This window comes from Anas platyrhynchos, chromosome 12 (assembly GCF_047663525.1).
Source record: "Anas platyrhynchos isolate ZD024472 breed Pekin duck chromosome 12, IASCAAS_PekinDuck_T2T, whole genome shotgun sequence".
NCBI classification, from domain to species: domain Eukaryota; kingdom Metazoa; phylum Chordata; class Aves; order Anseriformes; family Anatidae; genus Anas; species Anas platyrhynchos.
Window position 1 is genome coordinate 11472309 of NC_092598.1, and position 25337 is coordinate 11497645.

At 50.4% G+C, this 25337-nt stretch overlaps 3 protein-coding genes across 16 annotated transcripts; 2 read left to right on the plus strand and 1 right to left on the minus strand.

Moving 5' to 3' along the window:
* Nucleotides 1-26: 26 nt before the first annotated feature.
* Nucleotides 27-11339, plus strand: GFOD2 (Gfo/Idh/MocA-like oxidoreductase domain containing 2). 2 transcript variants are annotated; one of them, XM_027465666.3, is made up of 3 exons: nt 27-177; nt 3083-3426; nt 9070-11339. In XM_027465666.3, the coding sequence occupies exons 2-3, from the start codon at nt 3168-3170 to the stop codon at nt 9966-9968; spliced, it is 1158 nt and encodes a 385-aa protein (XP_027321467.1). In that variant the 5' UTR covers nt 27-177; nt 3083-3167; the 3' UTR covers nt 9969-11339. The 2 variants fall into 2 exon arrangements, with proteins under 2 accessions (XP_027321467.1, XP_071899813.1); XM_072043712.1 differs by lacking the exons at nt 27-177; nt 3083-3426 and adding an exon at nt 3591-4107.
* A 1509-nt stretch (nt 11340-12848) lies between these two features.
* On the minus strand, nt 12849-16026 carry C12H16orf86 (chromosome 12 C16orf86 homolog). 8 transcript variants are annotated; one of them, XM_072043716.1, is made up of 6 exons: nt 15600-16026; nt 14981-15119; nt 14748-14901; nt 14128-14271; nt 13627-13734; nt 12849-13153 (listed from the first exon to the last, which is right to left on the minus strand). In XM_072043716.1, exons 1-6 carry the CDS (start codon nt 15716-15718, stop codon nt 12972-12974), a joined length of 846 nt encoding a protein of 281 aa, XP_071899817.1. In that variant the 5' UTR covers nt 15719-16026; the 3' UTR covers nt 12849-12971. The 8 variants fall into 8 exon arrangements, 7 of the variants coding, with proteins under 7 accessions (XP_071899817.1, XP_071899820.1, XP_071899819.1 ...); XM_072043719.1 differs by having other exon boundaries at nt 14748-14820; nt 15600-15872; XM_072043718.1 differs by having other exon boundaries at nt 14739-14820; nt 15600-15872.
* On the plus strand, nt 15768-25063 carry ENKD1 (enkurin domain containing 1). 6 transcript variants are annotated; one of them, XM_027465670.3, is made up of 11 exons: nt 15994-16114; nt 17107-17169; nt 17708-17827; nt 18366-18413; nt 19606-19706; nt 20020-20244; nt 21126-21298; nt 22098-22259; nt 22599-22768; nt 23547-23683; nt 24182-25063. In XM_027465670.3, the coding sequence occupies exons 5-11, from the start codon at nt 19622-19624 to the stop codon at nt 24340-24342; spliced, it is 1113 nt and encodes a 370-aa protein (XP_027321471.2). In that variant the 5' UTR covers nt 15994-16114; nt 17107-17169; nt 17708-17827; nt 18366-18413; nt 19606-19621; the 3' UTR covers nt 24343-25063. The 6 variants fall into 6 exon arrangements, with proteins under 6 accessions (XP_071899815.1, XP_027321471.2, XP_027321468.2 ...); XM_072043715.1 differs by having other exon boundaries at nt 16083-16180; XM_072043714.1 differs by lacking the exons at nt 15994-16114; nt 17708-17827 and adding an exon at nt 15768-15791.
* Nucleotides 25064-25337: the final 274 nt, after the last annotated feature.

The following is a 25337-nucleotide window of genomic DNA, read 5'->3' on the forward strand; positions in this document are numbered from 1 at the left end:
CCTCAACCTCCGAAGGCGCTCGGGGCGCCGCCATTTCAAGGGCCCGTGCCCGCCCCGGCTCCTGAGGAGGCGGCGGGGCCGCTCAGGGCGTCGCCGGCGCCGGGAGCGAGCAGCGGGCGCCGCCGGGATGGAGGCGAGGCGGTGCCGCCGGGCCCCTCGGCGAACCTCCGGCGGCAGGTAAGGGCTGGGGGGGACCCTCCGGGGCTGGGAGCCGCGGTGCCCGTCGCATTTTCCGTCTCGGAGCGCCGGGGCCTCGGGCACGCCGCGGGGCTGAGCGGGGCCGTGAGGTGCTGAGGGACGGTGAGGGGCGGCTCGCATCAGCCGGGCTGTGCCTCAGCCGGGCTGTGCCTCTTGTTGCAACCTGGCTGTCGCTCCTTTCCGTGCGAGGGCTCTCAGGAAAGCGTTGCCCAGCCCTGTGACTGGGGATACTGGTGAGCGATGGCTCTCCTTTCCAGAAAGATTGGCTTCTAAAAGGGTTTTTATGATTTTAATGACTGATCCCCTCAGGCTCCCTAGAAGCTTTGGGGCTTGCTGTGACCTGGTGTAAATGGCACCCGGCTTCTGGATGGAGCTGAGGGTGCTGCTCGCAGTCAGGCCTCTTTCCTGTGGCCAGGAGCACTGCCACATGCTCTGGCTGAAGCCTGCTGTCAGGATGGGACCAGCTGACCTCCTGGGGACACCCGGCCCCGTGTGCCCCCTCGTGCCACTGCCACTCTGCATGCCCAGACCTCAGTGAGACCCTTGGAGAGACCACTCAGGCTTCCCAGGCCTCCAGTCAGCACGTGTTGGCCTCTGCTCCAAGTCGCATTTCCAGATCAGTCAAGCTACAGAGGGACACCACCGCGTTTTCCTTCTCCAAACAGCACAGCCAGACCGTGCTGGCCACGAGCCTGAGGAGGAGGGTGCAAAGAACAGAACGAGGGCATGCTGAAGCCCCTCTCCATCTCTTGTGCTTTGCCAGCTCTGCTACTTACTGCACTTGGTATGACCTGTGCGTATTTCACACCCGTTGAGGCGTGCCTTGAGCTTGTCTGGCCTCCCTTTGACTCCTCATTAATGGTTAATCATGGCTTTATTACCCTCCATGACATCCTGCAGCGATGTCTTTTTCGGGTTGAGGAATCTTTGCTTGCTTAGGTCTAACTTGCATAGATGTTGTGCGCTTTTTGTCACCTTTTTCTGAGTCTTTTTTTCAGCTCTGCTTTTTTTTCCTCTTGGATGAGAAGCGTCAGAGAGGTTTGCAGTGTTTCCAAGAAAGGTGCTTTGGGGACTTCTGCAGGGTGACAGCGCTGTTCTCCTGGGGCTTCTGTGTGTTCTTAGTGGATATAATGACAGCTGCCTCTTGCGGCAGCAGTGGCTGCATCCTGACACAGTGGGGTTTGGACTCCACTCCAACTCCAGCTGTGCAAGTCACATCTTCACGTGCTGGGAGTGTGGCTGCATTGTGACAAGTCACTGCTGAGGCTGGGTTTGCTAAACATTGATGACACAGGGCTTTTGTCGTGGTGCTAGTGGTGAGCAGGTGTCCTTGTCTGGTACTTTCCAGAGCTGTATCTGTGGAGGTAAAGCAGTGGGATTCGTGGTTGTGCCAGTATCTGTTAGCAACAGTGATGCAGCAGCGCATTTTGGGAATACAAAATTTCCAAAATCTGAAAATGAATTCCACCTCCCTGAGATTTTAAAGAGGTAGTTGAATGGGAAACAGGAAAAAAATAAAGCTTAGAATAAGCAAGTGTTACGGAAGTCAGCTTATCTGTTGGGTGTGTTATGTGCTGCAATGTGCTCTTAACAGCATTCTCAAAGATTTCGTCCTTTCCTAAAGTCTTGCTGTGCTGTGTAAATTTGCCATTGCTGAGTGTGGCTGTACAACCTGGTGTGAGCATGCACGTACCTGGTCTGTGTTCTGCATTGTTCAGTTGATGTCTGTTCAAAAGAATGTGGTGCTCACTGCGAGTGGTTTTTCTTCTGGCCTGTAAACCCCCAAATCTGTATGTGGGGGGCTTCAACATGTATCTTTGCATTTTGTCCGGTGGCAGGATCTTATTCTTCTTCACATTATTTATAAAAGCCTGACTAGAAGCCATATTTCCTGTCAGTACGTTACCATTTCATGCAGAACGATAAAGATTGTCTAGATCGTCTTGGTTCCGTCCCTATTTGTGTGTGCCTCTAAGTGTTGAATAACAGGGAATTAATTTCAAATAGCAGGCAACAATGGTTTGACAAACCTAACATCACACTGAACATGGGGAAAAAACATACAGAATTAATTCAGTGAATATTTCATGAGATGTTTTACAGCATCTGTAAATATTTGTCATGAATATAAAATCAAGCAAACTTCCCTTAGAAGAAATGGCTTGCTGCTGGGGTGCAGGAGGTAGGGTTCCCAAAGGCATGACACGTTGAGGGCCTCTGACATCCTGGGGTTAGCGCCACAACCATGCAAGGAAATTCAGCCAGGTGTGGCCAGTGCAGTCCTGAGACACTGGCAAGCAAGGATCAGAGGGGATTTATTTACCAGGAAATACTTGCAAGAACAAAAGTGTGACTTAACCAAATGAACGCGAGCTTTCCTCACAGGACGTGTTTTCTAGATATCCTCTGTAGTGGCTTAACTACCTGCCGTAAGCTTAAGGTCCCAGTAGCTGCTTTCAGTTTGTATATTTGGGTAGGAATAAAGACGTGTGCACCCACAAGCTTGCTACGTTTTTCCTCGGTATCTGTTTGTCTAACAGAAGGTACTACCTCATCTCACAATCCTTTATCTCGTTTAGGGGCTTGCATCATCACGATGTGTGCTCCTTTGTGAGCATTTCCTGCATTTCGAGGCTCGAGAGGGCCCCGTGACTTGTCAGGCTGCTTGCTATCCATCCTTCCTGCCTTCTGCAACAGGGCTCTTTGGCTTGTCCCTTAAAACTATTTCTCCAAATATTGCAAGGTGTTTTTTTCATATAATTTTTTTTCTTCAGGAGAATCTTTGAAACTTTTGAAGGATAAATGCTAGCAGTCAGGCTATAGATACCCTTGACTTCAAAATACAGTTTTTGTTTGCATTGACTTGTAATTTTCTGTGTTTTAGGAACTGTGGATGGAGCGGAAAGCTGAGGAGCTGAGCACTTCCTTGGAGGCCCACGTGTTGACCCTGATGCTTGAATGAACGCAGAATGAAAATGCTTCCCGGAGTGGGTGTGTTTGGGACTGGCAGCACCGCCCGGGTCCTGGTCCCCTTGCTGCGAGCAGAAGGCTTCTCTATTGAAGCGCTCTGGGGAAAGACTGAAGAGGAAGCGAAGCAGCTGGCAGAAGAAATGAATATCTCCTTCTACACGAGTCGGACTGATGATGTCCTGCTGCACCAGGACGTAGATTTGGTTTGCATCAATATCCCTCCACCCCTAACCCGGCAAATTGCTGTGAAAGCTCTAGGTACCTTTTCGTTTTTAGAGTTGGACCAAAAATTCATAAGTAATTGGCAGATTGAAATCTGAAGCTCTGCACGATTCTGGTTGTAGCAGTATGCAAGTACGATACTAAAGGTTTTGCTTGGAATTCGTAGCACCATCTGCAAGAAAGGTTACCTAGATTTTTATTTCTTTTTAGAATTATAGCATTGAAAATCTTGGATCAATTGGGCTAAAATTTTCCATGTATTCTTCAGGCTGAACTTGCAGTGGGGAGATTTTTAGTAAAGTAAGCTACTTCCGAAAACATGCTGAAGTAGAAAAATCTTTTGTTCCCATTTGAGGAACAAAAACCAAAACAACACTAACCTTGTAGTTTAATTCATTTCAGATCTTCCCATGCCTTGGAATGGGAACCTGAAATTTGTTGTGGGGAGAGGGGGAAGGGAGGGGAGATTTTCATCTCTGCTTGTTCCTCCACAGAACCAAACTTGAAAGGTAAAAGCCTTTGAATAAAAAATGTGTGTACGTGTTCTGTAGGACTGTGTGAGTTAAGACCCAAATCCTCTGCGGATGCTGTTCTCAGCATGCGTGCTGTGCCCCTTGCCACCTCTTGGTGATAATTTTCTCAGTGTCTGTAACAGGCTGCTGTTTCCCAGGGTGCAGACTTGGCTGGAGGAATCCTTCACCTGGCGTGGAGGAGAGGGTAGGTGACAGCTGGGGACAGCAGGAGGAATGCAGCCAGGTGAGCTGGGCGAGAGCGGCTGCGAGAGAAGGGAGAACGGGCAGGAGGCAGCCGCCCGGGCACCCCAGTGTTCCTGGTTCTGCAGGGCACAGCTTTGTAGTGCTAATGTGCCTTCACCTCACCCAGCGTGGGGTGTGCTTGTGTGTAATTCCGTAAATAACGAGTGTGAGATTTTTATTGTGTTTACAGCAGATCCCTGTGAGATAATTTCAGGATGGGTAATATCTCAAACCATGCAGGCGAGGGCGGTTTGTTGTTCTTAGCCTCTTTGCTCCGCAGTAATTTGTTTTGGAAGTAAACAACTCCTTACACATTTGCAATGCCATAACGCTGCTTAGATATGCAGAGAGAGATCTTAGGTTTTTTTGAGTGTTAGATTTCTTTCTTTACAAAGAACTACTGTTCTCTGAATATAAGGTATTTTAATTTTTGAACACTTGAACTGTAAGTTAGAATTTATCTTTAAATATGCTAGAAATTCCTTTAAATGATAGTAAGTATTTCAGTAGTTCTCTTGGCTCTTGATGGTCAAGCATGAAGTGTGCTAGAAGGAGAGGATGGCACCTTCTCTGGTGGATTTCTAACTAAAATGAATAGAGAGTCTTTGAAAGCTGACGTTGAACAGTGGAGGCAAGGTGGTTAAAGCTGCTGCAGAAGTACAGAGGTGAGGTGTGTGCTTGACTGCAAGTATAGAGAAGTTGGAAAGTTGAAAGAGGGAGGGAAATCACTGGGTGAAGTTGTAAAGGGCTATTTATTCTTCACTTCTGATTCCCAAAATATTCTGATCTGCGAAGTGATGCAGGCAGCCCAGAGCAGTATGATTCTGGCCATGTCTTCCAGATTTCCCAGTAGGTTAGTGGCAGCAGTATTTGTGTACCTGCTACAAGTATGTTGTGCAGTATCTTAAGCCCATATTGGATAGCTTGCTATAATTCGGTGCTCTAGAGGAACAAAAAGTGAGGGGAGGGCAGGTGGCAAGTGTGTTTTTTCTGAACATTCAGGTTGATGCAGTGATATTTGCAATTGGAAAATCCTTGGCTGCAAATTGTGATAATAGATGAATAGCTTGGTGTTTCACTAGCTGAGACCGGGCTTTGGGAGAGATCAGATGTGGTACAGGGGTAAGTCTTTTATTCATAAGAGGAAAAGAATGTACACTTCTATTACTTATTCGTATACTTTTGTTTATAATTTAAAAATGTGCTTAGCTTTTTACTACTAGCAGAATGGAGAGAGAGAGACCCGGTGTTTCCTGTCTGTGTTATTTGTTTAAGTTCCTTACTGACAGGCATCCAGAAAGAAGCCTTGGCACGACAGACATGAAGTTGTAACGCTGGATTGAGTTCATGAACCAGACATAACAGATCAAAGCCTAGAGCATAATTCAAATTAAGATGAGTGTAATCTTAGGGTTTATCTCACTAACAGGTAAAGCAAGAAGCTATTCTAAAATTTGTGCTTCCTTTGATCTCAGAGGAACTAAATTAACTTCACAAAATGCCTGTTCTGTGGTTGATGTCCCACAGCTGACATGCATCCACCTCTGTGTGAGGTGCGCCCGGTGCCGAGTTACTGGCTGGCTCGGGCTGTGGAGCATGTGAGCTGTGAGTGAAGTGAAGGTTGGGGAGGCAGAAAAGTCCTCAGAGGAGGATTTCCTTAGGACTTTAAAGGTGATGCTGCTGCACGTGCTGGCCCAGCCTTCAAGCAGATGTCTTGTGGAGTGGCGACAGAGGAACTTCTTACTAGTCCAAGGAAGCTTTCCAAAGTAGCCTGCTTGGCCCCCTGATTTTTCAGAGTCCATACAAATTAGAGCATGTGTATGTTAATTGTGGAGGAAGGAGTTGGAAAGGGCTCTATCACGGCCTTGTGTTGTGACAAATGCAGATTTCCTGCTCTTGAACAGGATGAACAAGCGTGCTGTGAGGGCTCTTTGCATATTGTGCTTCCCATGTTTGTAAGGAGCAGCCGGGAGGTCCTCACCAGCCATATGCAAACGGGATGTGAAATGAAGGAATGCATTTGGGAGTGAGCATCCATTCACTGGGAGGCTCCTGAAGCCAACAAGTTTGAACCAGATGGTTATTTATGAAGAATCCTCAGACGCTCCCAGCTGCTTGTGATGGACACAGGTGATCTGGTATGCTTCAGCAGTGTTTAGGTGTATGTGGTCCTGGGTGCGACCTCAGGTTTCTTACATTATGCAGGGAAATCAAGAGCTGGGGCTTCTGTTTGGTGGAACGGACACAGTTACACGAGCTAAGTAGGTTTAGTAGTTTGAGTCAAGGCTGTAATTCATCTGGAGACAGATGGGGCTGAGGACTGCAGGTGTTGGATGGGCAGTGGTGAATACAGCAGCCAGGCAATAAGCTAGGAAGCAGAGCTGCAGAGCGGTGGCTGTCATCGTGAGGCTGCTGCCCCAGCCCAGGCACACTGCAGGGATGCTGCCCTGCACGGGTGCCCCTCCTTGTCACGTTCCTGGGGACGCAAAGGGCCTTCTCAGTGGGGTGCTGGGCCACTGTGTTTAGTGTCCTTCTCCTGAGTTCAATGTCAGGCTGCAGCCCCCTCCAGAGCTGCCTCTTTAAGGTTTGTGTTTCACTTCTCCCATTTTTAATAAATATTCCCCTCTAAGGGGTTGTCCTCCCTCCCTCTTGGCCTGACTGCCACCTGCCCTGCTAGGGCACCCTGGTGTTGCTATCCCCTGCTCCTGCTCATGGCTCTGGGCAGCCTCGATCAGACAGAGTGGGTTTCCTGTGCTTGTGCTTTATTATTCCCAGCTGTAAAATACTTTGAGTAGGGCAGGTTTTGGGTCTGGTATGGCTAACCAGCTGCTAGAGAAGCAGAGACCCTGTGGCTGATGGGCTGTGTGGATCTGGCTAGAGATGTAAGATTGCTTTAGGAGGCAATGTTCTATTTTATTCTGCTGTCCAGGAAGTGTCCCACCAAGAAATGCTTTCTGAGGAAGCTTACAGGGCTCGCGGAGGCACGGAGCTGGTAACGCAGGGAGCACTGGCTGAGAAACGGCTTCCAGGACACAAAGGAGCACTGGATTCTTTCAGTGGAGCAGGACAGGGCAAAAGTGAAGAGCAATAACTAGAAGAAAGGCCCTGCCGCAAAGAGGGTGGAGAAGTGAAAGTTTCAACATTCACTTGGTTTTGCAGCCTGAGTTGGCTGCTGCATTAAATTATGTGCCAGAGGGTGGAGGGTTTGCACAAGGGGGAGCAGCACTGGCTGCAGCGCTGTACCCCCAGCATATGCAGCTTGAAAGTCGCTTCCATTGTCCATTTCCTTTGAGAATTACATGATTTGTGTAGGATGCTGTCAAGATCCTCTTACTTTTACTTTTTTCATCTGTATCTTGATGTAACCTGGCTTGAGATGAATGCCATTTAAAGGTACAGCATAATGAGAAGGCAGCTAACCCCAGCACTGAAATATCTCAAGAGGAGCTCAGCCAGCCCTGGGGAACATTGAACAGAGAGCAGTGCAGGGACTGGTACGGGAGAGTCAGAAGTGGTTCCTGAAATGGGTTTGCTGGTGGGCAGCCAGGAGCATTTGGCAGGCTGAGAGGCAGCATCAGGGGAGTGTGACCCTGCCCTTCTCTGCCCATTAAAGCTTCTGCTGACTCGTATGTGTTCAGGTGCTTTCTTTGGAAGAGGCCACTTAAAAATTATAGTTTTGTTTTCTGAGTGGATTTTGGTCTTATTTACTACAAAGGCATGTTCAGAGCTTCCTTTCCCACTAGTTGTCCCAGGCTGAGCGGGGCAGAGCGATGCATTGTAGGAGCTTGCTGGCCCCTGGACCACTTGGCTGTTCCTGCATCAAGTCTTGCTTGGTGCAGCCAGGAGGTGGAGTGCTCAGTGCAGCAGCTGCTGCCGTGCAGGATCTGGCTTCCCCCGGTAGGCAGGAGTCTGATTTAAACACTTGTGCTGCTGTCACCTCACCCTGCAGATGACAGAAGCGAGGAGCGTGGTCCAGGAGGAGCTTTGAGTGAGGCACCTGCTGCCGTGTTCCCTGTGAGAAACTGCGGTATGACTAGGCTGAGCTTCAGACCTGACATCCTGAGTTAATGTCTGGAAACTTCTAGGTGTGTCCCTAGATACTACATTGAAAAATGCTGTGAAGCATTTTATCAGGTGTATAGGGAAAAGTAAAGCCATGCTGTGAGCGGAGAGTGAGAATGGGGGAAGAGGGAGTACCAACAGAACACTGGGTGTAGGCGTTTGGTTGAATCTTCCATTGAGATGCTCTTTTGGATCATCAGCTTATTTATACCTTGTATCTAAAATAAAGACTATCCACACTGATTCAGGCTGGGCACAAAATAAAGCACGTTACTAATAACCAAAACCACAGCAGGTCATCTTGCGAGTGCTGCTCCACTTGGGTAACTCGTGCAGTCACCTTTGCAGTCTAATTGTACACATAGCTTGTATGTGCAGACAAAAATGTTTCACTTTACAAAACATTATTTCAAATTTTGTTTATGCTGTACACAGGCCACCAGGTACCTTGTATTTCTATCAATCTATTACAAATAATAAATTCATAGTGATGATGAAATTCAAAATCAAATCTCCTTCACTCACTTTTTCCCTGCAGAGTGCATAGATCTCCTCCGTGATTTTTTCCCTTCTGGCTGTACAGGCATTCAAATAGTTGTATAGCTACAACACTCAATTGGCATGAAAACATGACATGGTTCATCTCTCATGATGTGGAAATGCTCTGTATTTATTTAGAGCTGCTCTCTGTGGGAGTTTGTCAGCTCTGCAACGGAAGCATCTTGGAAGGATTCTTATTTTAGTTCCTGAACCTTTGCCTTTGAAAGCCTGACTCTTAAAAGCTCTACTGATAAATGCTCGGGCCTTGCATCATGTTTTGCTCATGAGTGCTATGTTATTTTTTGGTGTGTTTGTGCTGCAGGAATAGGGAAGAACGTGATCTGTGAGAAAGCTGCTACCTCTGTGGATGCCTTCAGGATGGTCACAGCTGCCAGATACTACCCCAAGCTGATGAGCATCGTGGGCAATGTCCTCCGTTTCTTGCCTGTCTTTGTGAAGATGAAGCAGTTGATAGAAGAACACTACGTGGGCAGCGTGATGATCTGTGATGTACGAGTCTACGGGGGGAGCCTGCTCAGCCACAAGTACAACTGGATCTGTGACGAGCTAATGGGAGGAGGCGGTCTGCATACAATGGGGACGTACATCATTGACCTTCTGACCCACCTCATCAACAGGCGAGCAGAGAAAGTCCACGGTCTGCTCAAGACTTTTGTCAAGCAGAACACGGCTATCAGTGGGATCCGCCATGTTACTAGTGATGACTTCTGCTTCTTCCAGATGCTGATGAGTGAGGGTGTCTGTTGTACTGTGACTCTCAACTTCAACATGCCCGGCTCCTTCATTCATGAAGTCATGGTTGTTGGGTCCGCCGGTCGCCTCATAGCTCGTGGCACGGACTTGTATGGGCAGAAGAACACTGCACTCCAAGAGGAATTACTGTTTACGGACTCTCTTACTGTCAACAAAGGCCTTTTGGACAAGGGGTTTAAAGACATCCCGCTGCTCTACCTAAAAGGAATGGTATACATGGTGCAAGCCTTGCGCAAGTCTTTCCAAGACCAGGAGGATCGTCGGACGTGGGATCATAAACCTGTCTCAATGGCAGCCTCTTTCGAAGACGGTCTCTACATGCAAAGTGTTGTAGAGGCTATCAAGAAATCCAGCAGGTCAGGGGAGTGGGAGGCTGTGGAGGTCATGACCGAGGAGCCAGATGCCAATCAGAACCTTTGTGAGGCGCTTCAGAGGAATAACTTATGAATATTCCTGCTTTGGAAAATAGGACAATTGATACTTCGGGCTGTAACTGTACAAATCCTCCCTGTTTTTAAGATATGTAGATTCTTATTTAATAATGTTTCTTGTTTTTTTTTCTTTAAACATGTAAAATATGCCATGTTCCGATAGAAACGGTTCTGATTTAAATTGTTTAAAGAGTTTTAAATATTTCCATTTTTTATAAATGTTTAATTTTTGTCTTGGAGACTTAGAAAAACTTGAATTGCCCTTTGCACTTGCAGTAGCTGAAGTGAAGCATGGATCTCTGCCATTGCATGGCTTGGAAGTGGGACACAACCCCTCTTGCACAGGTCGCTTATTTTAACAGTTTTAACAGGAGATTAAGTAGAGCAAGATCAGGGAGCATCTGTTGTTTAGATGCCTTTGCCTTCTCTTGGAGATGGATTTAGTTTCACTCCTCAGTTGGTAAAATTTTATTAAAGAGTTTAGTGATGTAACATGTCTCTAAACTCACATAGGACAGAGTAGAAGAACAGAATAAAGCTTGTAAAATAAGGATCAGCCTTTGGCTTTCTGCACATGTCAAATGTTTTTCAAAGTAATTTAAGCTGGTATTTTATTTAAATGATGCTATGAATTCCCTGTTGACGGTGTCTTGGCAGTTATGAGGAAAATCTTTGGGAAGTCCGCGATGATACGTGTTATTCTTCCATATCTGCAAACATTTTCTTTCTACTCAAGAGACTGACTGCATCCAGCAGGTTTTTTTTGGTGTTTTTTTTTTTTTTTTTGGCATAAGCTGTTTCCATCAGTTGTGTTTACTGCCCAGCAGCACCAGGACCATGACTGTGGGGCCACATTCTGATTTCTGCGACTGTTATTAAATGCTTCACAGGCAAGGCACCTTTCCACAACCTTCCAGGGATCTGCAGATGGAAGTAAGGAGGTATCGCCTACCTCTTGCAGCTCCTCTGTGTGCTGACTGGGAAACTGTCACACTACACACACACTGATACCTGAAGAGAATGGGGACTGAACTGTCATGAGCAAGTCTGCTTTGAATCTCAAACACTGGATATTAACTCTCTGGTCCTGCCCACCCTCACACCCTCCTGCAGCTTGTGCCCAGTGGAGATATCTGTTGGCAGATCATGGGTGGAAGTTTATTCCATTTGAGAAGTATTTTTTCTCCAAAGCAGGTATGTGGAAGGAATAGTCCATTTTTACTACATTTATTTTGTGTACTTGAAAGCTTTTTTAATGTATTATTTCCCACTAAGTTGTAACTGTGTATTTATGTATGTTAACATGCAAACCACTGTTTCATAAGCTGGTCCTTCCTGAAAAGAATCTTACTTGTTTTCTACAAAAATAAAAAGTTGTTTGAGGGCATTCTTCAGGCAGCTGTGTGCTTGTGTTCGATTTGGACAAGCTGAAACCATCACAGTAAATGTCACAGCTGGGGCTAATTACCTGTTGAGTCATTCCCTGCCCCTGTGCTGCCAGCTGGGCAACCTGGGTTTGATAGAGTAGGAGATAACTCTGTGCTGTCCTTGCCAAGGTAGTTGTCATCCATTTATCACCAAGGGAAAGTAAGTCCTACCAGAAAGTCTGTTTTCCACCTCATTGCTATTTTCTTCAGACTACAGCTGAGTAGCTGATTTTGGAGATACTCCTGCTTATCTTGGGCTTCCCACGTCAACTTTTGTGATTAATGGGATCTTTATTTTCTGCCTAACTGGTTGCAGGAAGTTCTGGAAGATGCAAACTAAGAAGCAAAATCCCCATGGTAAGGATAGAACCGTTCTCTAGCCAGTGTATAAATGAGGTACTTACCTTCAACTATTTACTTTGAACACACTTTAAAATGATGTATCAGTCACTTCTAAAGGTTAGGAACTTGGCTGGTTCTGTGCTCTGAACAATCTCATCTCTGCTCTAAGATGGATGAAGAAAGTGGCACTGTTTTCAGCTCTAGCAGATGGGCCAGTGAACGCTGTGTCTCCCCACAAACCTTCCTTTCCTGCTAGAAGGCTGTTCTGCCATAGCTCTGAGCATCTACTGTCTGTGCACTATGTAAAGCAGGTGAGTAATGTCTCCTGAGCTCACCTGGGACAGTCACTACATGCATTCAGATAGGAAGCTCTGGCTTCTTTCATGCCAGTTCTGGATCTGTTCTAAAGCTGTCGTCCCTGAATTGAGCAGCTTCCTTTGTGCTACTGTCAAGCATCTGCCCAGGGCAGAAAATCCTAAAGTATGACTCCTGTAGGAGAAGAAAGCACTGAGTATGTCCTGTTAGGCCTTGATCCCAGTGGAGGAAGGGGGATGCCAAGGCTCCTGGGTGAGCAGGAGCACATCTTACAGCCTGGCTAGAGCCTGCAAGAAGCCGTCCTGCACAGGGGGGAATGGTGCCAACGGAGCACTGCTTTGGCTAGGGTGGGTTCCTGCTGTCTAGATTCTCCTATGCAATCCTTCTTTGTCCAAGGCAGAGGTGGTGGAAACACCTGCTAATTAACACTGTGCACAGAGCTAATGCCTATTCAAGAGGCTTTAGCTGGCCAGCATGAGCGATGCTTCCTGCTGTTGCCCCTTAGCATCTACATGGGTCTGCTGCAGCACAAGCACATCGCGTTTCTCAGCTGGATCTGAAGGGTGAGGCTGTGCTAGAAGTTGCTGTGGGCTTACATTAAACCTGTTGCCATGATGCTCTGAGTTTCTGGACAGCTCACGCCCTAACTTTCAGTCTTGAAAATCAGTGCAAGGGGTGTGGTGGGATGGGGCCGTGTTCTGCTGTCTGCTAGGATGAGAAGTGGTGGCGCAGGGTGATCCCCAACGGTATGGGACACGGCTGGCCCCCAGCTCCTGCTTTTCATAAGTAAGGAAGAAATTATGACACATGCATCCTAACAGCAAGCAGGTATATTTTATAATAAAAATTGTGGTGCTGTTCCCCCACTCCTCAGGTAAATCATCTTCTCTGCAACCAGGAAAAAAAAAGCCAACCAAACATGGGTGAGGTGCTGATCACCACCATCCAAGCCAGGCTGTAGTGGTAACACAGGAGGCAGACAGCTTGTGAGGATATCTAATGAAGAGTGGTGACAGCAGGTAGGCCGTGCAGCCAAGCTTCGTCTCAGTATCAACCTGCCTGGGTTTGTCATCCAGTGCTGGGGTTGGGACCTCCAGAGCGCTGCTGGCCCAGGTCTCTGCAAGAGGAGGGAGTGGATCAACAGCCTGGCCACTTCTTTCAAATAAAGCAGGTGGCCTGAATCACACCAGCTCTTCTCCCTCTCTTTTCCTTATTTATAGCTGGTCACTGACAGCCCAGAGCAGCAGGACTGCAGAGCCTGGCTGCTGCTGGGTCTGCGAGCAGCAGCGTAACTGAGGTTAGGAGGGACTGAGCATTCGGGGATTTATAGGAGAGTTGTGTCCGACCCTGCTGCTTTGGGCCTCTGGGAAGCCCCAGAGTGGCACATGCAAGGACAAAGCCCCCATTTCAGGGGAGGTGAGCTGTGGGGACCTGCAGGTCTCCGGTCACTGGCAGGATAAGGCCAGCTCCCCTCTCCCAGGCCTTCTCAGCCTTTCACCCTCTCCCTGCCTCTCTGTCTGACCTGCCAGCAGGTCATTCCCTTCCTTGGTGGCCTGCTTGGCTTGGGGTCCGCGTTGCCTGGCGCTGTACCTTGTGGGTTACGCATGAGAGAGGCCGCAAAAGGGCTGTCAGTAAGATGAGTTCTCAATCCTTGGCTCAGCCAGTTTGTTAGTGGCAGATGATGTTGGGAGCCAAATGCTGCAGAACAATGAACAGAAAGCTCATTTTGGTAATTACCCCATTCTGGTGCTTTCTCCTGCATCCGTGGAAGGCCTACAGCTGCTTAGTAGTGCTGCAGAGCAGCATGGGCTTTGGAGAGGGAGCAACCTGATGGGTCCAACTTGTGCTAACAAAAGTCCCCAGGCAGGAGCTGTGCACCAAGGGGGAGGCAATGCCCTGTAACATCTCAGCAGTGTGCAGACTGTGACCTGCAGCAGGTTGTGCTGTGTTGCCCAAAGCTGGGGATCAACAGCAGAGCAGCAGCCTCTCCTTTGCAGCTATTTGAGCTCACACAAGGACTCTGCCACAAGGAGCAGGCATACAAGCTGCTAACCCAGTGGGACTCCAAATAACCCAACAAGCACACTGAACCTTGTGGGAGCTCTCCTTCCAGCTCTGGACCAGTTGCTGTCCCTGCCGGCCCTAGGGTTTCATCTTTTTCTTCTGATGGGCACATCAGCTCCGGCATGTCGAAGTTGATGTACTGGTACAAGGGCCGCAGGCGAGGCAGTCGTCCTGGAGAGGTACAAGAAGAGGCCAGCGCTGACAAACTGCTCCCTGCCAGGGCTTTGCTGTAGCTCAGGGGCAGCACTAGTCCTGGGAGGAGAGGGAAGATGATTGCCCCTGCCAGAACAGGAGCCAGGGACTGCAGGGGAAGGCATATGCCTTCTAGCCAGGGCTGCCTGGTGGGGTAAAAGCCAGGGATCTGTGGCCACATCCCAGGGACAAAATAGCAGCTGGAGGGAAGAGTGAGGGCAAGTCTGCCTGAGCATCACAGTGCCCAGCTGAAAATTCACCAGTGGCCCCTGTCATCACCTGGCCCACAGGGACGTTTCCAGCTCTGGGAGCAGCAGACAGGCTGGGGGCCATGCTGACCTACTAAGGACTAAGCCTTAACAGGGCGTTTATCTTGAGACAACTCAGTTAAAATCACCTAAAGCACGTGAGCTGCCAGCCCAGACCACACAGACACAGATACCCACTGTGCTCACCCAGCACGTCCCGGGATGCGACCTTTCTGCACGGCTGCAGGCTGCTCCTGCTTCTCCTTTTCTTGCTTTTCTTCTGCTTGGCAGAGGGGCCAGCATTACCCCTGGGGGTGCCCAGCTCCATGGCAGTGGGATTCACCCTCTGGAAATTGGCGTGCTGCAGCACAAGGGCAAAGGCTGTGCTCTGCACCAGGGGACAAAGGTTGCTCCTGTGTCAAACACGGCATTGCCCTCACCTCCAAGGCTTTGATGCCTGGGCTCTCCAGGGCTGCTGACAGCTCGGCCGGGATGCGTCCAGGCTCACGGCCTCTGCTCTGCTGCCCTGCAGGACTGCCCACCACGGCTGGAGGCTCCATCACGGACACCGACCAGCATCTGTGTGGAGACCAACGTCTGTAAAAACTCACCCCAATCTGTGGTGCTCTGTGGTGCCCGCCACACAGGCCTCTTGTAGGGATGAGCTGGATGTCCTGACACATTAAGGACCATCACTTTCTTCTCTAGCCTCCTTCCTGAATTAACTCCTGGTTTGCCTTTTAAGCAGCCAGACAAACTCTGTTTTGTCATGTTCACGGACTGTCCGTGACCCTGAGAGGCAGCAGGCACCGATCACCCGCCCTGGTGAGCAGTGCACCTCAACAGTGCCCCTCACCCCTGCTCCTGCCCGCTCCCTCTGCCATTTCCAGCCACAAAATCCCACATGAGCGGCCCCACGCCCAGAAGGCAGCACAAGGAGGAGCAGTGTGCCTGATGGCTGTGACCTCAGAAGGTGGCAGAAGCCAGCCATCGGTGTTTTAAGCCATGGTAACCCATGAGTAGTGGTAATTGAGGCCCATCCTTCTTGTGAAGTCTCACCCGAGCCCTGGGCTTGGCTTGGCTCTGGATTTGGTTTTGAAGGTGCCAGTTGGGAAAGAGATTCTGGAAGGCACCGGGGGGGCCGTTACACCCTGCGGGGACACAACATCTGCCCGCATAAACCAAGAGGTGGAAAAAACGGATGGGGATGAGGCAGAGCTGGGCTGACCAGGCTGGCTGTGGCAGTCCCAGGTGGCAGAACAAGAGATGGCGTCGGGATTTGTGTGCTGGGAGGTTCGGGGCCCCAGGGACACTGCAGGGCTGGGAGGTGGGGGTCTGCAACACCCCCAAGCTGGGCTCCACCGAGCCTGAACACATCAGCAGCAAAACCATGGAAGGGAAGCTCTCCAGCCACCAAAAAGCACGGGGAAGCTGTGACTATGGGCGAGCACATCCCCGCCACACCGCCTGCCCTCCTGAGGCACCAAAGCCGCCCCCAGGCCCCTCCCGGCCCGCCCCTGCCGGCGGAAGCGGCCGTTGCCGGGATGGCGGCGGCTCCGTGCGGCCCGGGCCGGGTGCGTGCGGCCGGGAGGGGCCCGGGGGCGGCGGGGAGCGGCGTGGAGAGGCCCCGGGGCCCCGGGGTGGGTGTGCAGCCGGGGAGCAGCTCGGCTGAGGCACCGGGAGCGGCTCCGGGGAAGCCCCCGGGGGGCTCCTGGCGGCCCCGGGGCGCTGCGGGTTAGCCACGCTCCGGGGGTGGGTGCTGGGGCTGCGCGGTTCCCGCTGCGCTCTGCCCTCCTGTGTGGGGCCAAAAAGGGCCAAAAAGTGGATTTCTGGGCTGCCCAGGTGTTGTGCGGCGGAGATTGGTGTCGTGGCATGAGGCCCCCGTGGCATGGCGAGTGGCAGTACCCGGCCCCCCTTGTTTTCAGAGACTGGGGCTTGGAGACCTGCAGGTGGGGTGGAACTGATTGTTATCCGAGGGAGCTGTGTTGGGAATAGCATTAAACGGGGAGAATTAATCTCTCCCCTTGCAATTGGCAGCGAGTAGCAAGGGGAAGGTGTTGGCACAGACCTGGGTAGGCTTACGGTACATAAATGTACATTAAGCATCATCTGGACTCCAGGGGTGGGGGAAGCTGCCAGGTTCAACCCTGCCCTTCTCTTCTGTCTTCGTTTCCCTTTTTCCCCTTCATGTCAAATACGTTCATGCCGGGTGCTGGACCTGCTCATCCTGGAAGCAAGGAAAGGCTTCGACCCTTGGCTGAAGGAGGGGCAAATTCAGTCCCTCTTGTTCTGAAGTGTTTGCTCCTGTGACCACTTTTCCAGACCCCTGGTTTTACCTTGGAGTTCCTGTGCCAGGTATCTGCTCAGGGCTGTGTGCCACTGGTTTTAGCACAGCCTCGGGGCCCAGAGGTCATTCCAGTGTTTCTGTCCATTTCAGCCAGAAGTGAAGGGAGGAAATTAACAGCCAAGAGCAGCTGAATTGAGATTAGCCCTTTGATTTATTTCTGACGAATTGCTCTGCTTATCACAGTTCATCGAGGGATTTTTCTTTCTGTCCTTTTTGCAGAGGTGACTTGTGGAAGCACCAAGCTTGTTTCAGCTCTGCGTGTGGCAGGAGCTGCCTGGCCAGGTGAGTATCCTCTGAGCTCTTGAACACTCTGAGAAGATTTAGGGCTGGAGACTGCATTTTCCTGACTCCCAGGTCAGGATTAAGTTGTAGTCCTGGAGGGGAAGCAAGGGAAGCCAGCAGGGCTCAGACAGGATGAGTAAGGAATGCTGTATTCGCTTGGTTACTTTGGAGACTGGTGACACCTCCTCTGTAGCCATGCTGACTTCAGGTGAGCCCTGTGGCTAGGAGCGGCGTTGCTGCTTCCCTGGCTTGCTCTGCAGTCTGGCACCGGGTTAAGAAGTTGCACTCACGAATTTGTTTACCTGGACTTAATTGGACTGAGTTTGTGGAGTCTGCCTACATTCCCGAGAGGCCCTAGCCTGTGTAGAGGCTTTAAATAGTGTCTTTCTAGTGGCAACAGGTCAGATATTTTTGCTGTTTCAGTTTCTAACACACTGATAGGGATGCTTTTCTGCGTGCAAATCAGTTTGGCTGAGCCAGCTGTCAGGTCACAGCTGAAAAGGACTGGTCCTGTTTCATCCTCTGTGTTCATACGTAGATGTTCCTGCTGCTTGCCTTGTGCTTGCCCCAGTGCTTCTCTGATCCTCTTGTGGAGCCAACAGCCAGGTTACATTTGGGAAGAACATTAAACAGGCTGAAAACTAAAACAGCAAAAGAAGTGAGTTGTTCTTGCAGGTGTAGTGAGTTAAGTTGGCTCAGATCAGGACTGTCTCAGCTACAAGAGATGAAGCAAAAGGGTGGGAGCAGCAGTGGAGGAGGTCTGCACATCCATGCAGAGGGAGCTGCTTGGTTCTCAGCTCTGTTCAGATGTGCCCGTGGTCAGCAGGAGCAGAGCAGCCACCTAGAAAGTCTGTGCTTGGGAGCTGGAGGCTTGGCTGCTTCGTCCTGGGGCCAGGTGACACGGATGCTGGTGGCTTGTGTCCTGCATGGGTGGGTGCGCTGGAGGTGCCTGGATGGGCAAAACACTTGCTATTGTAATAAGGCTGTCTGATCTTGCAAGATCCAAATCCAGAGGCGATGTGACTTGCAAATCAGGGAGTGGGTGTCATTTGCAAATTCCCTGCAGCAGGGCAGGGTGCTGTTGGGATGTGAAATGTGACTTGTTTTAAGGTATAAATGAGCCTTCCATCCCCCACCTCCCATCAGCTTGCCTTTCCGCCTTCAATCCCCCGCACTAATTGTCTGCTCTGTTACAGGTCCTGATTCCAGTCTGTCATTCTGTGTGTAAATCACTGTGTTTGAAGGTGAGTTCAGATCGAGATCAGATGTGAGTGTCAAGGCCAGTAGTTATTCTGGAGTAATCTCTTGGTAAACAGATCCTCTAGAATGAGAGAGCCTATTCTGGCTTAGTTGGATTCATTTTAAAGGATATTAAACAATCAGAAAACAATTTTTTATTGCAGTCTGAGAGTCTGTGTCTGAAGCTCTTCAGAAATAGCTTTTCCAGCGTAGCTGGGCACAAACAAGCCACTGGGCATGCTTACTGGTGTGCAGTAGTCAGCATTGCTTACATTGCCTCTGCAGTTGTGTCTGGCAGATAAGTAATAGCTTTTTGCTAATGGGTCTCATGTCAACAAGGGTGATTTAACAGGGAAGACGGCAGTGCATTAGTTGCTATGACTCAGGCTCACTCAGCCTTGTACTGATCATTTATTGGTTTATAAATTAAACTGAAGATGCTGTGTCCCATCAGTGCTGGCATGCTGAGGATACTAAAAAGGGGCTCTTTCAGCGGAGTTGTCTCTGAAATCTTTAAATTACTGTCTCAGGAGTCAGGCTGTGCAGGCTGTAACCCCAGCTCTTACAGCAATGACTCCAGTCAAGCTGACATGGCTCCTGTCAAAATTGTGGTGTGACTCCAATGACTTATTGAGCTCTAGTGGCATCATCCAAAACACCATCAGCCCGTGCCTGTCCGTACAGCATCTCAATTTGAATCTTCATATTCTGAGCAAGGAGCAAGTCCCTCAAGTTTATCTGCTACAGGGAAAAGGGGCTATCTGAAAGATCTCAGTGGGCAAGGAAATAGGTGTTGGCTGCTGCCTGCCAATCTACCTTGTTTTTTGTGTGCACTGAAGGCACACAGGGCAGTTAGAACTGCTTGGCTCACGCTTGTGTATGTATATCAGATTGTCCTGTATAGAAGAGCAGAGTCAGGAGAGATTTTCCATGCTGAAGATACCAGTATTACAACAACCACAGACATTTCAGGATCAATGCTGGTAGGTCCCACGATAGTGACAGTGCTGCTCTATCCCTTGCCTCACCTGCATGGAGTCCGTTTGGGGTTGTTTTCTACTTGCAGGTCATCTGTGCAGCTAGGTTTGAGCTGTCTAAGGAAGGTCAGAAATTCACATATAGATTAAACGCAGCTTTGCAGTGGCTCCATGAGCCCTGTTCAGATCCATTCTCAGTGACAGTTGGTTTCTGTTGCAGAGACAGAGAGAGCAGAATGTGTGAAGGGCCATCCAAGATTTCTGGGCCCATTCCTCCAGACCCTACGCTCTTTCCAAACTGCTATAGACGCCCTTTCTCAGGTGAGTCCTCAAGTGCTATGTTATGGATGTGCATTTTTGGACTTTAGCATGATGCAGCTTGCCCATTTTCTGTCCTTATTCTTTGTTGTGCTCAGTAGTCTTTGGCCTCTAACCCACACCAGTGCAGGGTGCTTCTGCTGCCTCACCAGTGAAAGTGAGGTGCTCTGTACAGCTGGTTGAGAGACGGGAAAACATGAGGCAGGGGTGGAGGGGGACCTTCAGCATTGCTTGCAGGCTGCAGTTGAAGAAAAACATGAGGTAAAATCCTGATAATCTGCTTCTCTCCTTCCCTCTCCTCCTTCTTTCTGTGTAGCTCGAGGGAGGCTGGAAGGAAATGCTCAGAAACTGGATTTTAACTCTGCCCCCCTGGACCTAGCTCCCAACTCACATCATGCTTTGAGCAGTGCCCGCCAGCTCCAGCCAGCCCCTCGCATTCGGCCCAGTGGAAAGGACTTTCTGGAGAAGGGGCAGAAGGGGACGCTCAGCCTCCTGCTGCAGCTCGAGGGGCTCTCTCTTGGTGGGGGGCTGCCAGTGAAGAGTAAGTACAGCCGAGCCCTTGCTGTCATGACCTGCACTTGGAGCCAGGGATGATGCACCAGGGATTTGGGTGGATTCCTCAGCTCTGCTGCCCAAGGAGAGCTCAAGCTTCACAGGGCCAGTCACCTTATCTCCTGCTACCCCTGGGCCATTGCCTGTGCTGCTGTGGCCTCCCTCGGTCCAGTCTGGCCAAGGTCTGCAGTGGGAAGAAGGACTGCAGGCAGACACTGTTTAATTTGGGTTGAGCAGCCAGTTGTGGATGAGAGACTGCTGAGAGATGCTAGAAACAAATCCATACTTCCTTGTTTGTTACTAGCGAACTTTGCTGTTAGTTTGCTACTAGCTGGTTTTGAAATTGTAACGTATGGAGTATGTTTAACCCAGGGAATTCCTTGTTACTGAAGCCAGGCAGGATTCAGGAAGATGGCTCATACATGTGGCTACTGAGGATGCCTTCGCAAAAGGTGTTCCCTTCTCCAGGGAAAACACCTAGAGTAAATTCAGAGGTCCAGAAAGGAGGTAAAGCTGAGCACTGGCTGTCACTTAGTTGGCTTCGTGTCCTGGTGCTGCCCCAAGCTCTACCTGGTGCCAGCGTGGTGTTTGCCAGCTGGTGGCTACCACAAGTGCTGTGCCAAAACAGGAGGGGAATGCAAGAGGATTTGGTTGGGCCAGTTGAGATCTTCCCAGAATAGGGTCAGCACAGGAGCTGTGTCTGACACTGGAAAAATGCACAGATTGTCTAGTCTGCAGGAAGAGGGAGAGCTTGTTGTTTCTGTGGGCAGCTTTGGAGATGGTGCTGCCAGCTCTGGTGCCATGCTCCAAGAGTCCATATCCACTGGCAGTGTTTGAGGGCTGAGGGCTGCATCTCCCCTTGCTGTGCAGGGAAGGAGTCCAAGGACCATGAGAAGGAAAATGTGAGGCGAATAAAGGAGATTCAGAAGAAGTGCAAAGAGAAGGAGCGAGCCCGGGAGCACAGCCAGCCCAAGCCTGTGAAAGCTCTGTGGAAATCCCAGAAATACGAGAATGTGGAGTCAAAGGTGAAGGCCAGACTGCAGGTGGGTACCCACTGAGCTCTTCTTATGGAGGTGGGATGTCATCTTCTGGGAGTTCAGGTTCTCTACTGCTGCCAGCAAGGGAGACTGGCGTGTCTCTCTCTCATGGTTTTGGCTGGGATAGAGTTGATTTTCTTCATAGAGGCTTGTATGATGCTGTGTTTTGGATCTTTGGTGAAAACAGTGGTGATAACACACCAATGCTTTTAGCTATTGCTGAGCAGTGCTTATACAGAGACTTTTCTGCTTCTTGTGCTGCCTGGCCAGCGAGGGGGCTGGGAGTGCACAAAAAGCTGAGAGGGGACACAGCCAGGACAGCTGACCCCAGCTGGCCAAAGGGATGCCCCACACCATGTGGCATCACGATCAGCAATAAAAGCTGGGATAAAGGCAGGGAGGGGGTGATGGTGTTTTTTTTTCCAATAAAAGAAAATATCTGATGATCCCTGCTTTACTGGAAGTGGCTGAACACCTGCCTGCCGGTGGGAAGTAGCAAATTAATTCCTTGTTTTGCTTTGCTTGCGTGTGTGGCTTTTGCTTCACCTAGTAAAATGTCTTTATCTCAGCCCATGAGTTCTTGCACTTCTACCATTCTGGATTTGTTGCCATAAGCAGCCTGGTTTGGCCTTTGCTGGCTGTGATTCGTGTACGGATTGCCTTCTCCCAAGAGCTTCTGCCAAATTGTGGAAGGAAGAGCATGTTATCAGTTGTCAACTGGAAACTCATGGCTGAGCTTGTGGTTGACCACAGCAACTTTGCTCCAGCCTCCCTCCAGTAGCCTGTCTCTTCTCGCCTTTCCCAGGAGAGCTCCCCGCCTCCAAATCCAGAGGCTTTGAAGTTCCTGAGGGCGTATTCTCGCTGTGGCCCTGGGGTCAAGCCATGCAGACCACTTTCCGCAGACCTTACCAGAATGAAAGCAGGTGCAGGCACAGAGGCTCCAGAGGCACTCAGTGCTGAAACCAAGGTGAGTTGCGAGCTACCTATGGGCTCCCAGGGGTTTCTGTCACTTGTGCGTTGCTCCTGCTTTGTACACTTCATGTGGGGTCAGCTTTAGGACTTCAAAAAGGCGTTGTTTACATTTTGGTTTTTTTTTGGTGCCTGCCTTCTCAAACCATGGCCATAGCTACTGCCTGTCCATGGCTCTGCCTCCTGAGATGGCACAGACAGGGTGCGTCCGTCCTGTAGTTTAGCATCGCATGCAAGTGATTCTGTGATACCTGTTTGCTTTCTCCCTTACGGGGACAAGGGCAGCTCCCTGTGTGTGCTGAGCCAGCTCCTGCTGCCTCCCCCTTTCTCCTTTCAGCTGCAGGTGGAGGGCAGCAGCATCGACTTCATTAAGCACAACGCCCGCAATGCCAAGCGGGCCCCGCTGCGGCGCTCCCAGTCCCTGCAGGCGATGGCTGAGCTGCTGGAACAGAGGCACCGGGAGCAGGAGGAGTACAACGCCAAGCAAAAGGGCCACGTCCCCCAGTAGTATGTATGCCCCTGGATCCATGAGACTTCCTGCCATGAGCCCACCTCCCAACTTCTGCGTGACAGAGGCCTGGGGACCAGGGACCAGTCTCTCACCATATGCTGGCAGTGTGATTGATTATGGCCTGGGGGAATAAATGCAAAACTTTCTGAATTCTTCATTTAACAAGTATCCCGTGGCCGATGTGACTGGGCTTAGAAAGAATTTTGTCTCCTCCTTCCTTGCTAGCCACTTGCTGGCCACTGTTACAGTGATGCTAACTTGGATGCTCTGTGTGCTCTGAGAAATGTGCTCCTGCCCCTTTGCAGGCCTTGCTTCACGTCATCTTCAGTGTTAAAAGGGTTGTTTTCAGGGGCAGATAGTTTGGTTTGCTTTGCAAGCATTCATCCTGCCTTGGACCCGGAGTCTAAAGAGCACCCAACTAGTGACTTTCAGTTCTGGGGCCCCCAACAGCTCCTGGGTGACCCTTTTCTAGGACTGGCCCCTGTATGAGCCCTATGGCTGTTGGCTGTGTCTAACCTTCTCCGCCAGCATCCACTTTGTCCAACTTCATTCCATCATTGGCCCATGGGTGTTTTGAGAGGATTCCATGTTCTGGACCAGGAGCGAGGAGCAGAAGCCCTGAGCATATTCCAGCAGAGGGGTGGGGGTGCTGCCAGCCTTGGCTTTGGTAGTCCTCTGGCAGCAACATGGAGACCAGCGGGGCTCAAAGGGCTCGATCCTTGGGCAGTCGTTCTTGCCAGATGTGCTGACATGGGCTTTCATTTGCCTTGACAGCCTGCTGGAGAGGAAGGAGCTGTGGCGCAGACAGATGGAGGAGCAGCTGCGAAGCCAGCCGGATCCTGACACGCCACCTGGCCACACCATGATGCCGGAGGGCCAGCGGCTGGAGACGCTCAGCAATCTGAAGCAGAGTAAGAGGAAAAGAAGCTCAGGAAAATAGTTAGGATTAGGGGAAAGGAGAGTTCTGGGGCACTGGCTTGCCACCTGATTTCCTGCCACTTGGAGAGATGCTGAAATAAGGCATGTTTCTGGGATTGATCTGTGTGTGTGGAAGGAGCCATCTCCTTCAGCTTGGTGGGAAGTGCAGGTTACAAGGCTGGCTCCCTGGAGCAGGCCTGGCCCACGGGACCTGAGTGCAGGGTTACTATTGCTGTTAAAATGAAAGAAAGGTTTTGTTGGAAGGGACCTTCAGAGGTCTCTAGGCCAACCCTTGCTCAAAGCAGAAGTTTCTCAGAACTGTGGCTTTGGTTCTCATCCAGTTGTTTTTTGAAGCCAGGGATGGGTGTTCTCTCAAGGTCTTTGTTCCACTGCTGCCACCGTTTCATGACTGAAAATGAGGGTATAGCATTAGGAAAAAGACAAATTCCTTTCCTCTTCCACTCATCCAGATTTATTTTTTCTCCTTCCAGGCCAGGAGCAGCTGATAAAGGACCTGGTGATGCTGCCAGTGCGTGCAGACACCCTCAGCATTCAGAAGAGGCGGGTGGAGCTTGAGAGGAAGCTCTCCCAGATAGAGGAGGCCCTCAAAATTTTTTCAAGGCCCAAGGTCTTCATCAAGCTGGACTCCTGAGCTGTTGGGGCTAGGTGTGTTGTGCTGCTCTGTGCAAGCGTCCTTCGTCCCTGGGACTCCCCTGAGAGTTTGGGAGGGAAGGAGAAAAACACAGGTTCAGGACTTTGGGCCCATGGGGGTGCCCATCTGTGTTGAACTGTGGTTGGCACCTCTTGCTCTTGCTTCCAGTGCTGTGTCTCAGCCAGGAAAAAGGGAGGGAGATGAGCTCATTTGCTCTGTTGTGCAGCGTGGAGGAACAGTTGCCTCTGTGCTGCTTGACTTCTCACAGAGATCAGCTGTCTGCTCTGAATCCGTGGCACAGATCTCATCACCTCTTCTTTTCCCATCTCTATAAACTCATAGGAGGTCTCCCATGCTCTGCAGTTTCTTGTCCCTCTCTTCTTCCGAGGTCATGGCTCATTCTGGGCACTTGCAGACTTGGCTGCACAGAGCAGCCCGACCAGCAGCCGTGCAGAGCCTTGCACTGTGTGGCTGCCACGTGTGCCCAGAGCCTCTGCACTGACCCATCCCCAGCACGCAGCCCGTGCCTCTGCACCCTCTGACCTGCTGGATGCGCTCAGCAGCTCGAGGACAGCCAAAAGGAACAGAACTCCAGTCCCTCTTACCCATGAAGAGCTGGAGTGGCAGCAGGACGATCTGGTAGGGTATCTGGAGAGGTTTTTGCTGTCTGTGGGTGAAAAGGAGGTAAGGATGTGCTCCAATAAAGCATTGGTTTCCCTCCGCTGGTGTGTGTGCAGCTCCCAGTGGGCTCAACAGAGCCTGAGGGGTGGTGATGGGTGGCAGAAACCAGTAGCATGGATGTGCTGCAACCAGGGGGAGGCCTCCTCACCATCCAATGCCCCATGGGGAGATCAGCAGGCCTATGCAGGGATCCAGCTGCATGAAGTGTAGGAAGATTTGGGGTAGAAGGGATTACTGGAGGGCTCTAGTCCACCTCCTTCCCCAGGAAAGGACAGCTCCAAGGGTGCGGGCCCTGTCCAGCTGGGTTTGGAACA

Coding starts and splice junctions, on each gene's coding strand:
- GFOD2 (XM_027465666.3), top strand. CDS start 3,168: ATGAAAATGCTTCCCGGAGTGGGTGTGTTTGGGACTGGCAGCACCGCC. Junction 3,427..9,069: donor AATTGCTGTGAAAGCTCTAG/GTACCTTTTCGT, acceptor TTTGTGCTGCAG/GAATAGGGAAGAACGTGATC.
- C12H16orf86 (XM_027465674.3), bottom strand. CDS start 15,718: ATGCGGGCAGATGTTGTGTCCCCGCAGGGTGTAACGGCCCCCCCGGTG. Junction 15,120..15,599: donor AAGCCAAGCCCAGGGCTCGG/GTGAGACTTCAC, acceptor GTCTCCACACAG/ATGCTGGTCGGTGTCCGTGA. Junction 14,272..14,738: donor GGACGTGCTGGGTGAGCACA/GTGGGTATCTGT, acceptor GTACCTCTCCAG/GACGACTGCCTCGCCTGCGG.
- ENKD1 (XM_072043714.1), top strand. CDS start 19,622: ATGTGTGAAGGGCCATCCAAGATTTCTGGGCCCATTCCTCCAGACCCT. Junction 19,707..20,019: donor CTATAGACGCCCTTTCTCAG/GTGAGTCCTCAA, acceptor CTTTCTGTGTAG/CTCGAGGGAGGCTGGAAGGA. Junction 20,245..21,125: donor TGGGGGGCTGCCAGTGAAGA/GTAAGTACAGCC, acceptor CTTGCTGTGCAG/GGAAGGAGTCCAAGGACCAT.